General features: G+C 45.4%; 1 protein-coding gene across 1 annotated transcript; it reads left to right on the top strand.

Moving 5' to 3' along the window:
* Positions 1–5,749: 5,749 nt before the first annotated feature.
* Positions 5,750–14,705, top strand: LOC308504722 (spermatogenesis-associated protein 31A6-like; the record flags this gene model as incomplete). The annotated part of the gene is made up of 4 exons (XM_081065909.1): positions 5,750–5,932; positions 7,198–7,343; positions 8,073–12,000; positions 14,586–14,705. The coding sequence occupies 4 exons, from the start codon at positions 5,750–5,752 to the stop codon at positions 14,703–14,705; spliced, it is 4,377 nt and encodes a 1,458-aa protein (XP_080922035.1).
* Between the last annotated feature and the right edge of the window lie 521 nt (positions 14,706–15,226).

Genomic DNA, 15,226 nt, shown 5'->3' with positions numbered 1-15,226 from the left:
GCACAGTGCAGTGGTCAGGCATCTACACCGTCCATGAAGTGGTCTCCCTAATAAGGCAAGTGCCCATCTGACACCCTACAAAATCTCATTGATTATATTCCCCAAACTATCTTTCATATCCCCATGGCAATATTGTGACTACCAATTTGTGCTTTCTAATCCTCTCACGTTCTCCCCTATCTCCACCCTCCTCCCAACTAACAACCATCAGTTTTTCCTCTATATCTCTGAGACTATTTCTGTTTAGTTTGTTCATTTATTCAGTTCTTTAGTTTCCACATATAAGTGAGATCATAAAGTATATGTCTTTCTCTGTCTGACTTATTTCACTTAGCATAATGTTCTCTAGGTCCATCTATGTTGTTGCAAATGGTAAGATTTCTTTTTTCTTTTTGGCTGAGTAACAGTTTCTTTCTTTTTCTTTTTCTTTTTCTTTTTCTTTTTCTTTTTCTTTTTCTCTTTCTTTCTTTCTTTCTTTCTTTCTTTCTTTCTTTCTTTCTTTCTTTCTTTCTTCTTTCTTTCTTTTTTACTAGTTTCAGGTATACAAAACAATGTAATAGTTAGACATTTATCATTTATACCTCTTACAAAGTGATAACTCCCTTCCTCCAATCTACTACCCTTCTGTCATCACATATAGATATTACATTTCCACTCTCTCTATTCCTAATGCTGTACTCCACTTCTTGTGAATATATATGTAAATATATGTATATACACATATGTATAATTATACTTGACATTCATTATCATTCAGCTTCAGCTTTAGGTGTACAGTGCAGAGATCAGGCATCTACACCATCCCTGAAGTGGTCTCCCTAATAAGACAAGTGTCAATTGGATACCCTACAAAATCTTTACAACATTATTGATTATATTCCTCAAACTGACTTTTGTATCCCTGTTAGAATCTTGTGGTTACCAATTGTGCTTTCTAATTCCCTCATCTTCCCCCTTATCCCCAACCCCCTTCCATCTAGCAACCTTCAGTTTTTCCTCTGTATCTCTGAGACTGTTTCTGTTTAGTTTGTTCATTTATTCAGTTCTTTAGTTTCCACATATAAGTGAGATCATATGGTATTTGTCTTTCTCTGTATGACTTATTTCACTTAGCATAATGTTCTCTAGGTCCATCCATGTTGTTGCAAATGGTAAGATTTCTTTCTTCTTTATGGCTGCATAATACTCCATTGTATAAATGTACCACAGTTTCTTAATCCAGTCATCTACCAATGGGCATTTCGGTTGTTTCCATGTCTTGGCTATTGTGTATAGTGCTGCAATAAACATAGGGGTGCATAAATTTTTCAAATTAGAGTTTTGGATTTCTCTGGATAGATACCTAGGAGTGGAATTGCTGGGTCATAATGTAGTTCCATTTTCAGTTTTTGGAGAAACCTCCATACTGATTTCCATTGTGGCTGCACCAATCTGCAATCCCACCAATAGTGCACAAAAGTTCCCTTTTCTCCACAACCTCACAAGCACTTGTTTGTTGATTTATTGGTGATAGCCATTTTGACCGGAGTGAAGTGTATCTCACTGTGGTTTTTATTTGCATTTCTCTAATGATTAATGAGGTTGAGCATTTTTTCATATGTCTGTTGACATCTGTATGTCATCTTTAGAGAAATGTCTCTTCATGTCCTCTGCCCATTTTTTAATTTGGTTGTTTGTTTTTTTTGGTGTTGAGTTGAATGAGTGTTTTATAAATTTTGGATATTAACCTGATCAGATGTATCATTGACAAATATCATCTCCCATTCATTAGGATGTCTTTTTGTTTTATTGATGGTTTCTTTTGCTGTGAAAAAGCTTTTTAGTTTGATGTAATCCCATACGTTATTTTTTTCTTTTATTTCCGTTGCCCGAGAGCATACATCAGTAAAAATATTATTACTCAGGATAATGTCTGCAAATTTATTTCCTATATTTTCTTCTAGGAATTTTATGGTTTCAGATCTTACATTTAAGTGTTTAATCCATTTTGAATTTGTTCTTGTATATGGGGTAAGGAGATGGTCCAGTTTCATTCTTTTGCATGCGTCAGTCCAGTTTTCCCAGCACCATTTATTGATTATACTGTCTTTACCCCAATGTAAATTCTTCCTTCCATTGTCATAGAGTAAATGACCATATAGCAATGGATGTATTTCTGGGCTCTCTGTCCTGTTCTATTGATCTATGTGTCTGTTTTTATGCCAGTACCATGCTGTTTTGATTACTATAGCCTTGAAGTATAATTTGATGTCAGGTATTGTGATACCTCCCACTTTGTTCTTTGTTATTTCTCAAGATTGCTGTGGCTATTTGGGGTCTTTTACAGTTCCACATAAATTTTAGGATTATATCACATTGTGGAATTGCATACCTGAAACCTATGTAACTTTACTAACAATTGTCACCTCAATAAATTTTAATTAAGAAAAATTAGGATTATATGTTTCACTTCTGTGAAAAATGTCATTGGTAGATTGATAGGAATTGCATTGAATCTATATATTGCCTTAGCTAGTATTGACATTTTAACTATATTAATTCTTCCTATCTGTGAGCATGGTATGTGTTTCCATTTACTTGTATCTTCTTTGATTTCTCTCTTCAGTGTCTTATAATTTTCTGAGTACAGGTTTTTAGTTCTTTGGTTAAATTTATTTCTAAGTATTCTATTGTTTTTGAAGCAATTGCAAATGGAACTGTTTTCTTGATTTCTCCTAATAGTTTATTATTGGTGTATACAAATGCAACGGTTTTCTGAATATTAATTTTGTATCCTGCTACTTTACTAAATTTATCAGTTCTAATAGTTTTTGGTGGTGTCTTTGGGGTTCTTTCTATATAGTATCATGTCATCTATATATAATGACAATTTTACTTCCTCCTTTCCAATTTGGATGCCTTTTATTTCTTTTTCTTGCCTGACTGCTGTGGCTAGAACTTCCAGAACTATGGTGATTAAAAGTGGTGAAAGTGAACAATTATGTTCGTGATCTTAAAGGGGAAAGTTTTAGCTTTTCCCCATTGAATATGATGTTAACTGTCGGTTTATCATATATGGCCTTTATTATGTGGATATATGATCCCTCTATTCTCACTTTGCTAAGAGTTTTTATCATAAATAGTTCCTGGATTTTGTTAAATGATTTTTCTGCATCTATTGATATGACCGTATGATTTTTATTTTCATTTTATTAATGTGGTGTATCACATTAATTGATTTGTGGATATTGAACCAACCTTGCATACCAGGAATGAATCCCACTTGATCATGGTGTATGAGCTTTTTAATGTATTGTTGAATCCAGTTTGCTAATATTTGGTTAAGGATTTTTGCATCTATGTTCAATAGGGATATTGGTCTGTAGTTTTCTCTTTTTTGTAATGTCTTTGTCTGATTTTAGAATCAGAGTAATAGTGGCCTCGTATTCTTGGGAGCCTTCCCTCATTCTGGAGTTTTTGAATAGCTTAAGAATAGTGTTACTTCTTTTTTGAATATTTGGTAAAATTCACCTGTGAAGCCATCTGGTCCAGAACTTTTTTTGTTGGGAGCTTATTGATTACGGATTCAATATCACTGGTAGTAATCAGTCTGTTCAGATTTTGTTTTTCCTTGATTTAGTCTTGGAAGATTGTATGTTTCTAAAAATTTATCAATTTCTTCCAGATTGTCTAATTAGTTGGCATATAGTTGTTTGTAGTATTTTCTTAAAATTTTTTGTATTTCTGTGGTATCTGTTGTCATTTCTCTTTCCTTTCTGATTTTATTAATTTGGGTCCTCTCTTTTTCTTGGTGAGTCTGGCTAAAGGTTTGTCAATTTTGTTTATCTTTTCAAAAACCAGCTCTTGGTTTTATTGATCTTTGGTACTGTTTATTTGGTCTCTATTTCATTTATTTCCACTCTGATCTTTATTATTTCCTTCCTTGTACTCTCTTTGGACTTATATTTCTGTTCTTTTTGCAATTCCCTTAGGTGTAAAGATAGACTGTTGATTTGAGCAGGTACCAATATTTTAAAGGAGGAAAAGATGGCAAATCGAAAAAGCGACAGCAGATGCAGATGTCCGCATGAATGTCCTTGTTCGTGACAATACAGCCAAATAAACTCAAATGCCCTCGTTCCTCCTAAAGCTGTACAAAAACGTTATGACCAGCAAGCAGGAGACACACACTACTTTTACCCGCACCTGAAGTGGGAAGACAATTTCACCATGTGAATCCCTCAGGGAATCTAGATTACAGCTGAGGGGATGTGAATGGGACCATAAAGGAACTCTGTATGGGACTCAAAGCTCCTTCTATAAAGGTCAGGCTGGACTGGAAGCTCCAGGGGTCTGAAAGGGAAAGGGGAGGAAGGCAAGGCACATTCAGAAAAACAAATACATACAGAACACTCTAGGGATATGTGAAGAGGCTGCCCAAGAACTAAATCAGACCCAGGCTTCGACTCCTAGTCTCACGCTCCATCCTACACACCTCAAGGGTGACATTAGCTCACCCTAACCCATTCCTGGCTTCTGAGAGTAGCACATGTGCACATGTCTGAATGGTTGTGTCTCTCCCCAAAGTTGTACTGTTGAAATCCTAATTCCTAATGATGACAGGAGGTGGGGCCACTGGGTGGTGCTTATAAGCCCTCATTAATGGGATTGGCCTTTAAAAGAGATTCCCGAGAGATCCCTAGCCTTCTCCCACTATGAGAGGACACAGTGAGAAGTCTCTGGCTATGAACCAGGAAGAGGGCTCTCACCAGAAGGTGACCATGCTGGCGCCACGATCTGGGACTTTCCACCCTCTCAAACTATGGGAAGTAAATTCCTGTTATTTTTTTTTAATCTACCCTATTCTGTGGTGTTTTGTTATAGCAGCCCTAATGACTAACACATGTTTCAAAACTTATGTGGAGAGTGAGAACTATATTTTGGCAAATAAGCAGTTGTGTAAAAACACATACGAAAAAAATTTAAGTAGAAAATTATGGATTTTTCGATTTAAAAATACTGAATTGATCTGTGAAAGAATGAGTGTGTGTGTGTGTGTGTGTGTGTGTGTACATGTCCCAAAAGTCCCTGGGCAATTTAAAGCTTTACTAACTCCAGAATTATTCTACAAATTTATAAAATTATATTTAAAGGTTTCACTATTTATAGTTCTTTCATACTTAGATTTATAAATTTTGAATAACAAATTATTTTAATTTTTGATGTGTGGGTCCCTCTGATTGAAAATGTGACAAAATAAACACTCTTCAAAATTCACAAAACTAAGTGAGTATAAAAGTTCTGTGCCTGAGTTTATGAAAGACATTCCCTTCAAAAACTTATAAAGGGAAGCTGGAGTTGAGGACAGAGGAAATAGAGTAAAAGTCCCTGGAAAATAGCCGAAATTTCAGAATCAACTTCAGATTTTCAAAGATTATGAAATTGGTGGGCTTCTAGGCAAAACCTTTAAGGGAGAAGGGAACAGGGTGACATCTGAGTTCCAGAAGAAATTAATAGAAAATGGGCTAAGGTCTCTCTGACAAGTGAGAGTAGAGCTGGAATGAAAGCTCTAGAAGGCCCAGAAGGGAACAGGGCTATGTGGGGCTGGATGGTGGGGGAAGGGCGGTGGTTCAGCCTCCTCCTCTTACTGTCCCCTTCCCCCTTCAGCCCCCTTTGTGACAACATCACAGCTCTCTGATGTGTCCCTAAGGTTCTTCCCCAAGTGAACTGCCAGTGTTCTGTTGCCTGAGGGAGCAGTGTGATTCAGATGATGGAGAATCCTCTCCTTTCTCTGAGAAGTTTTGTTGATACATGGCTAAGCTCCAGTTTCACTCCCTATGTGACTGATGCCATCTTCACCTTCCTGTGTGGAGTGGGGCTCTTCCTCCTGTTACTGACGTTCTTCAAGAGTAAACCATTCTTACCACCACCAAAGAAACGAAACATCAAGAAGGTAAGGAACCCCTGGCCCAGGCCCAACAGAGATTACATTTTTCTCATTCTTATTTCCATTTTTTCTAAATCACCCAGAGAGACTCCTGAGATGGGGATTCTCAGGAAAGAACAGAACATCATCTTTCTGGAACAAGCAGGGGCAGGGGGCAGGGGTGAGAGCGGGCATGAGAATTTCTCTCTGAGACCTCGGACCAGGAGTCCAGGTGTGGTGCAGGGTTCCAGGGCACAGTGCCAGGGGCAGTGACCAGCGGCCGAGGACTGGACACTGAGTTGGATCTGTGTGGGGACAGGCCCCAGGAGCTGGTTCACCAGCTGCATTCCCCTGGCTGGTGTCTCAGGGGAGCTTCTTGTCCTCTGTCGGGGCTGGAGACCTTGCAGGCCTCTGAACAGAGGCTGCAATGAGGCTCTGGCCTCGGGCAGCAGAGTCCTACCTGATGGAGCTCACAGGGCCTGCAGGTCTGAGAAGGTGTATTTATTGAGCATAGGAAGAGCGATGGAAGAAAACCATGGTGGGTCTCACATAGAGAATACTTTCTAGTACCCTTCAAAGTAGAAAAACAAACATTTTATCTACTTTAAAAATAACGTGTAAGTATTACCTTGTCTTGTACACCTGAAACTAATAAATTAAAATTTAAAAAAAAAACAAAAACTTACATGAAACTGAAAAAAAAAAAAAGAAGATAAAATTGGAGAGTTTATAAACCAAAATGTTAATAGTAGGTTTTCCAGGTGGTCATTCTCTCTCTATTTTGTTGTTTTTTCTAACTTTCTTGCAAGAATTATACATTACAGAAGCTTTTTACTATAGAACAATACTTGGTACCTGAATGGGGATCAAAATTTCCTAGTGGTTTTTTTTTTCCAAATCCAGTTTGGGTTGAGTCTTTGTCTTAAAAGTAGGATAAGAATTACAACATAAGTTTATTTCATCTTACATATTGTTATTACTAAATTTATGTTACAATTGTCAACTATTTTCTTAGAGAGTATAGATTCTAGAAAATAAAAGTAGTTGTAATTCAAAAAAAAAATAAATAAAAAGAGGAAAACCCAGAAAGTCTTATTAGTTAAATGTAGAAAGTCCTGCTCATGAACACTGAGCATCAGGCTGCAGCTTGTCTAGAGAAGAGAGTGAGAATGGGGTCCCAGCCCCACATATTTTGTTGTTTCTCAGCATCCAGTGGATCCGAGGCGGGGGAGCAGGAAGAAAAGCAGAGATTTGACAGGTGAGCTTCTGCCCCTCAACCCTGTCCCCCACAGATCACCCCACCTGTCCTGTCCCTGAGGGCCCAGCTCCACGGCTCCCAGAATCCAGCGGAAGAGCCGTCACTCAGAAAACAGAGCCCTTGGGGAGGCTCCTGGGAAGGAGATCAGAACCCCTATTATTCCCAGATCCCGTGCTCAGAGTGAAGCATTGAGCACCGGCAAACAGGGGTTGCCATGCGGGATGTTTGGGTTGTGGGGAGCCAATACTGCCGATGGGTAGGTGGGACCTCCAGGTCCAACTGTGTGGGCACGTTGTATCTTGTGCTCATATTAGACTGTGAGTTGTCGCCTGCCCTTCCTTCCACATAGGGCAGCTGCGAGGGTCTCAGGGTTAATGGATGTGGAAGCTCTTTGTAAATGACAAAGCTCTTGAGCCTGCCATCACTGCTAGGGATCATGTGTCCCGGGACCCTGATGCTTGGGCTCCACAGTCCACTCTCCCAGGCGTGTCCCCTAAAGGGCCATTGCCCTCAGCCTCCTCTAAGAGCTCCAGGCCCTGCCTTCACCACATGACCCAGTCTCCTGATTTCCAGCGTGCAGAAATTGTCTGCATGAACTTCATGAAGCTCAGCACCTGATTTCTCTTCTGCGAAGGTAAAGTATCTTCCAGTTCTCTCTTGGGTCCTCTCCACTTCTGAGCCCATGATGTGACCCCGGGGCTGAAGGCCACATTGGACTGACCCTGGGGGCAGAGAGGACATAGGGATGAGGTGTGGCTACAGCCCTGGAGTGAGGGACAGCAGGGGCACTGTGAAGTCAGGGTGGGGGTTGTGGAGACCCTGAACCCGAGGTGCTCACCCTCCCCGGTCTTCCCAGCGCTCCTGGCCCCACCTGCTCCTGGCTACAGCCTGTGCCTCTGTCTCCTGCAGCCACCTGGGGAGGCATCCGGACAAGGGCAGTTTGCACCAGGGCTCATGTCAAGACCCCCCTGGTAAGGTGTGCAAAGCAGCTCCTGAGGGAACCCACAGACCCTGCGGGGAGCCTGTGGAAGATGCTCCTCCTCCCACGTCCCCGTTGGCTTCCTCACCTGCTCTGACTGAACACCCCCCACCTCTGGCCTTCGCCCACTCACCAAGCCCCATAACCTCCTCTGCTTCTGTTCCTGTCCATTCATCCCTGAGTGCCCTTCAGCCGCCAGAGCCTTACCTGCCCCTTTTCTCACTCCGGCCACGTGCACCTTCCCCTTCCGCCTCATGCCGGCCTGATTCAGAGGCCCGCCCTCGACTTCCGACAGCCTCCTCTGACCCCCGACCAGCAGAATCGGCTCTGACTCTTCCTCAGTGTGACTTGATGGCACCGCCACTAGGCACCGCCCTTCAGAGCTCATCTCCACACACACCTGGGTCCGCTTCTCCTGTCCCACGCCCAACCACCTCAGGCCTTGGTCACACAAGCTGTCGCCTTTCGACCCTGTCTTGGTGGCCGACAGCCACCCAAGCCTTGTGCCTCTCAACCTCATCACAGTGTGAGACCCAGCAAGAACACCTGTCCCATCACCCTCAAGAGGCCTTGCTCAGGGGAGACCCCACAGACAGACAGGTAGAGGCTGGTAGCCTCTCTTTGTTCAGCTCTGGTGACCAGAATGTCCTGGACATACAAGTCACAAAGAGAATCAAGATAAAGCTTTGGAAGGAAAGAGAAAAAGACGGATCATGTCCAAAACAAACAAGCCCAGACTGCCACCTGAATTCTGTGGGGAATATGTTGAAATCACTGGGTGCTGAGCAGGCCACAAAAATTCCCCAACACTCCTGGAGCCTAAAAAGCAAACCAGAGCAACTGCCTGGTACTCAGCAGCTCTCAAATCCCAAGATCTTGGGGGACTGTCTTCAACAGGAATATAACCAGCTTTTCTGGGGTCTCCCCTCTCTGCACAGTGAATCCCTGGTGGCTACTGCCTGGATCTCTGAGAACCCATCCGTGCTACAGTCTCCGTCTTTCTTATTCAATGGAATCTTGAATGCCTGCCCAATACAGCTGCAGGCTAAAGCATCTCCACAGCTTTCCCATTCCCAGTCCCTGCCCCACCTGAAGTTCCAATCTCAACCCCCAGTTCCATCCATGCGGCAATTCCAGGCCTCATCTCTGGCTCAGGTCCAGACCCAGGCACATCTCCAGTCCTCTCTACCAATCCTTTCATCGTCATCTCCACCCCCGATCGGGGTCTGTGGAGTATCTTGCCCAACAGCCCAGAATAAAACACACACTCTCATCCCAATTGAGATTCAACATCCAGAACGGCCCTGGTTGCAGGAGCCACTAGAAAGTGGGCAGGCCTTATCGTCTGTAGGCAAAAGACCTCAGGAAGTCTTTAGTATCTTCCCGTCCCACATTACCAAGGACAATCCTGGGGTCTCCATCCTTCCTGAGAATTTTCCCATCAGTCCTGAGCTCCGGAACCAACTGGAGCAACACATGCAGAAGTGGCTTATCCAACACCACTGGGAGCTGCCCCGCAAGGTCCAAGAGTCCCTAGAACTAGGGCAGCTTCAGGGCAAATTACCAGGGAGGTGTCAGGCACAGGGCACGCACGGGCCCTCAGGGCCCTCCTCGTCCACAGGTGAAAGCAGCAAGGATGCACAGAAGATGGATTTCCAGCTAAGCCAGGACATGGGCAAGGAACTGGGGCATATACTTGGGAAGGTCCCAGAGGACTTCTCCAGGGGCTCAGAAGGCTCACTAGTGACGTTTCCTGGGGCAGACTCTGAGGACTCAGAAAGCAACTTGATATTTTTGAGAAGTGACTCAGGAAGTGATGTGCTGAGGAGCTTAGACAAAAATCAAGAAAAACTCCTGAAAGGCCATTTGGGCAGGAAGTTGAGGCAGATCAGCGAGGGTTTCATCCCTGTGAGTGTGCGTCGGTCCTGGCTTGCTGTCAACCACGTTTCTGCCAAATCTGACACTCACATGAAAACCAGAAACCTGGGCATCTTGAAGGGCTGGGAGTCCTCAGTGAACACCACCCACAGGGTTTCCTTCCTCAATATGGACACTCGAGAGCTGCTAGAAGCACATATCAGAAGGTTTTGGGTGAGGCACAGGTGGGGCTTACCCCTCAAGGTCCTCAAGTTCATCAGTGTCTTTAAGATGAAAAAGGCTCAACCCTCGTCCACTCAGCAGTTCACCTTTCCCTTCTCAGCCTCCTGTGTATCTGGGGCCCATACCATCGTCAAGTTTGCACAGTTCCTAGGCAAAGCACATCAGGCCCATCCAGGAGAGATTATAACAGAAGAGTCGGGTCCCAACCTAGTGAGGCCACTCCTTGGCCCCTCACCTGTGTGCGAGGAAACACAGAGGGTGGGCGGAGGGACCCCACTTACTGATGGCCATGGGCCCCCAAAGGCCTCTCTGCCTAGACAGGAAGCCAGGCCACCTTCTCAGTCCCTCACAATCACCTGGCAGAGTGGGACTGTGGAGTGGACCGAGCGGGGTAATCTGCAGCCCAGTTCAAGTTTACCAATGGCCAGGAATCAGCCAAGCGGGAAGAATGGGGGTCGAGCCCCACGAGACCCCTGCCATAGGGTAACAATGAAGGAGATGAACTTAGGGTCCCAATCTGGGAGTGCCAAAGAGGCCAGCGAGACAGTGGAGGCCAAATTGTCCCCTGCTCTTCACCCACAGTCTAGAGTCATCTTGGGAGCCAATGAGCCGACAAACCCCCAAAACACAAATGTGCATTTGAGGAGTTTAGGGCCTCCAGGGACCAGCAAAAGTGTCCTATTCCCGAGAATATCTGTACTCCAGGATCTGGGAGAGCCATGCCTTCACAGAGAGGTTGTTAGTGAATATCAGCCCAACTTGAGGTTAGAGTCAGAACACCAGCCTCAAGATTGTGCCACATATAAACCCGTTACTCCCAACAACTTGGCTTCTCAGGTGCCCCACTGCCATCCTCAGAAAGTGCCCACTGCAGACAGGGTAGCTTCCCAGGTGCTATGCGGCCTCACGGAAGCCCAAAGGGGCAGCCTAGAGCGGCAGGAGTCCAGGATCTCAAAACATCAAGACTTTTGGAAGAATTGGAGCAAGGTGATTGCCCCTACCTACAAGACAGAGGACGGCAGGGGGCCTAACTCAGGAAAACATGCACAAGGGCTTGAAAAGTTGGGGACCTCTCAAGCCAAAAGTACAAGACCCTCTACCAAGGTTAAGCGAACAATAGGTTCTGTCAACAGGAAATACTTCCATTGGCTGCTAGAGAAAAACGATGGCCCTCCACACAGCTGCTTCGGGAGCAGAATGAGGACCATGTTCCAGTGGATTTTCCCCCATAAAAACCTTAAAGGTCAGGATGCGCTGCAAACATGCAAGCCCAAATCAGCCAATGCCCAGCGTCAAGGACCAGACAAAAGTCAATCTATTGTGGATGGCGAGACTCCGGAGGCTCAAGCGCTCATGACAGCTATGGGACAGATTCTAGAGCAGAAAATGGCCATTCACCATGAACGTCATGCAAAGAATTTAAATCAGCACAAAGAGGAATGCCGAGCCCCAGTATGTGGGTGTTTCTGCTACCACAGGCTTCCCTTCTACCCAGAGCAAGGGAGACTGAGGAGTCATACAGCCTGCAGTCACCAGGCCAACTCCAGTGACCAGAGTTGTCCCATCAGGGACAGACACGTCAGACACAGACAGTGCTTGAAAAGTGTCCAATTCCACAATGAGCAGATGGGCCTCAGTCACTTCTTATCCCTGTCCCCCAAGAAGACTTGGTCTCCAGTCAGTCCCTGTCACTATGGGCCAAGAATGCCAGGTGCTCCAGGCCACCATCAACACTGCCCGGGGATTTGTCATTTCCGGGTAGGTGTCTTGCCTGGACATTCATAACACGATTAGCTAGACATTCCTAGTGGAAAACATGTCAGAGAACAAAGATCAGTCCATGTAGAGAAAACGTTTTTCTCATTAGCACACTGAAGATACTTAATGTTCCCCAATATATGATTTCCTGCTCATAAAAAGGTGTGGCTTCTGTCTGTGCTGTGCTCGGTATGTGTTTGGGCCTCTAGAAAAAGAGTGCAATGGAGGGAGGCTAACCTTGCCCTTGTAAACTCATTCCTTATCCCAAGTCCCCTCATTGCACCTTATGTTTCCACAATACTGTCATTACACAAACAACAAAAACAACCCTAAAATGAGATGAGAAAAGCCCATAAAGTCCCCACCCCAGGATCGGCTTCCACCCGTCTTTCTCCTGCTTCCATTTTGTGTTCCACTTTATGCTGCTGTGGGGATATGTTTACAGGCACATCACAGGGCTGGACATTCCCACTCTGTCCCCAGGAAGGGTGAGAGTCAAGTGGATGGTAATTGGAGGTAGGGGACTGCTGGGACCTGAGTTTAGAAGCAAGAGAATCTTGCCCCTGGATCTCTTGGTAGGAAGTAGATAACAGCTGCCCTTAAGGCCCCTTCTCTCCATAAAGAAGTCTGGGATGGAGGTGGCCCTGTAAACCCCTCTTCACTTAGCCTGAATAAAACGTACAGCTCACCCTCCGCCACCCCTCAGCACCCAGAGAGGATGGCTCTATCTGCTCTGTGTTTGTAGGTGGGAGCGTCAGAGAGGCTGATGAGGCTGTTCTTGTCTGCCCAAAATGAATGAATGGCCATGGTCAAGTCACCTGCCTTCCCCTCCGTTAACCCCAGAGGAGTTGGGGAAGAACGGGATGGGATGTGACCGTGTGGTACATACTTCACGGTCAGATACTGTGACCCTGGGGTGGGATATGGGTGAATTGAAAAGTTTGGATCCAGGGAATGAGGCAAGTGGCACAAGGATGACCATAAATGTGCAGTGACCAAGGAGCCCTGATGACCCATCACCACCTACAGGCCTGGGAGGAGAGAAGGGCCCCACCCAGGTCTCCACGTACTCCATCTCCGAGACTGCAGACCTAGAGAAGCCACCTACATCTAAGGCCAAATTGGCAGAAGTAAAGCAAATCAGGGAGGGTTCATGTCTTCACAACAGTTAATAAACCTGCACGTCCTCACCTCCTGAATCTAGAGAGGAGATTGAACAACAGGTGGAAAAACCTGGACTAGAGAACTTAGGGTATCACTCCCAGTCATGTGATCTTTCCATAAACACGTGGCCCAAGGACAGCTCCAGGGGAGAGACGGGAACTTAAAAGGCCAAGAGAATGGCTTGCTGTCATATGCTAAGTCTTTCCAGGCTCCACTCTGGCTTATCCCAGAAGTCAGCAGCAGAAGAGGACATCAGATAGTATTTGTCACACGGGATGGTGGACGTCACCTGTCAAGAAGAGGGGTGCAGTTCAGGTGTGGTCCCTGCCTGCTCTGCTCCCAGCACAGATTGCTTCCTTCCCATCCCCTGACCACACAGGAAGCAGGGAGACCAGGAGCAATTCCTCTAGAGCGATTTTGCGCTATATGACACACACAGAGCACAGGGGACCAGCTCCAGGGCTGTCCTTACAGTGGTGGACAGTCCTGCTCTAGGAGTGGCCCTGTCAGATGACAGCAAGCTTGGCCCTTCCCCCATGACTGTCAGGACCCCAACATGTGGGACCAAGTGGGGTTGGAGGGGCACAATGGTCACAGACCTGCTCATGCCACAGGTTCTCCCTGGAGCCAGGTCCTGCCTCTGGGCTCCAATCCTGAGTGGCCTCCAGGCGGGCACAGCAGTGACAGCATAGCCGGGACTTGTGTGAGGGGTGGGACTCAGGGCAGAGAGGGCCCCGGGCCTCAGCAGCACAGGAGAGGATGGCACAGAGCAGGGAACCTGAGCCTGGCTGCTGTGGTGTCCTCTCAGGGGACCGAGAGCTGAATGCTGGGGGTGGGGGGAGCTGGATGTGGACCCCACGCTCCTGTCAGTAGAAGTGTCACAATTTGACTGGGACGCTGAGGAAGAAGGATCAGGAAGGAGCAAGTCCCTCAGCCCATCTGCTGCGGTTCAGTCTTCCATAAGGTACAGTGAGGGCACTATCGAGAGATGCACACAGAGAGCTCTCACACCGAAATGACACAGAGTGACACCTCCCAACAGGGACACACAGAGACCTCACGGAGACACCTCTCCTGTGTGAGAGATCTCTCACACACAGGTGACACACGGACGCCTGATACTCTCAATAGACACAAAATACACACAGACACCTCACAGAGACATTTCCCAGCAGACACCTCTCACAGACACCTTCCACAGAGACCTCATGTTGCCACACAGAGATCACATGCTAAGACCCACACAGACTTCCCAGAGACTTTCTATAGAGACTGTCCTTTCATAGAGACATCCCAAAGATTCCTCCCACACAGACCTCACCCAGAGACAACCCAAGTGGCCTCACAGAGACCTCACATAGAACCCTCACACAGAGATTTCAGCTAGAGACCGCACACAGAGACTTCTCACTGCCCCACAGAGCCTGCACACAGACCTTACACAGATACCCTACAGAGACTCGGCACAAAGACCTCCCAGAGACCTCACATCCGTTCTTCAGGATCCTGAGCATCACCCATTGACAAGTTCTTCCGAGTGAACGTGAAATCACTTAGCCACCAGGCAGCACAAGAGAGGAATCTTCATGTGCCCCCTTGAAATCCTCGAGACACTCATTGTCAGCATTACACTCAGTGGGGTTCCCTGCTTGGGAAATGCTTGAGGATTTTTGTTTTTGTAATGTCATTGCCTCTGAACAAACAAATTATAAATTCCACGTGTAGATTTACAAAATTAATTGTTCTATAGGTTTCCATCAGCTTGAGAATAACAAATTTTAAATACTCAGTCTCCAAGGAGAGAAAATATTTTATAGTTATCGCACAGCCAAATGGTATAACTGTCGCGTTTTTTTATTTTGTTAGGGACAAGATTTGAACTTTAGAGGGCTCACTTGTTTACTTTTGAAATATAATAATGACATTAACAAATGGACTCTAGGAATGAAATAAACCAGGAAAGAGGACTCTGGACTTAACACTCGCCTCCCCAAGGGCTAGGTTACTAGCATAGTATTTAAAATATAACATCTTGCATCACATTTGTGGGTTTGTTTTATTT

The sequence above is a fragment of the Rhinolophus hipposideros genome (assembly GCF_964194185.1).
Source record: "Rhinolophus hipposideros genome assembly, chromosome: 11".
NCBI classification, from domain to species: Eukaryota; Metazoa; Chordata; class Mammalia; order Chiroptera; family Rhinolophidae; genus Rhinolophus; species Rhinolophus hipposideros.
The sequence above is the reverse complement of the archived record's forward strand: the minus strand, read 5'-3'. Positions and strand labels throughout refer to the sequence as shown.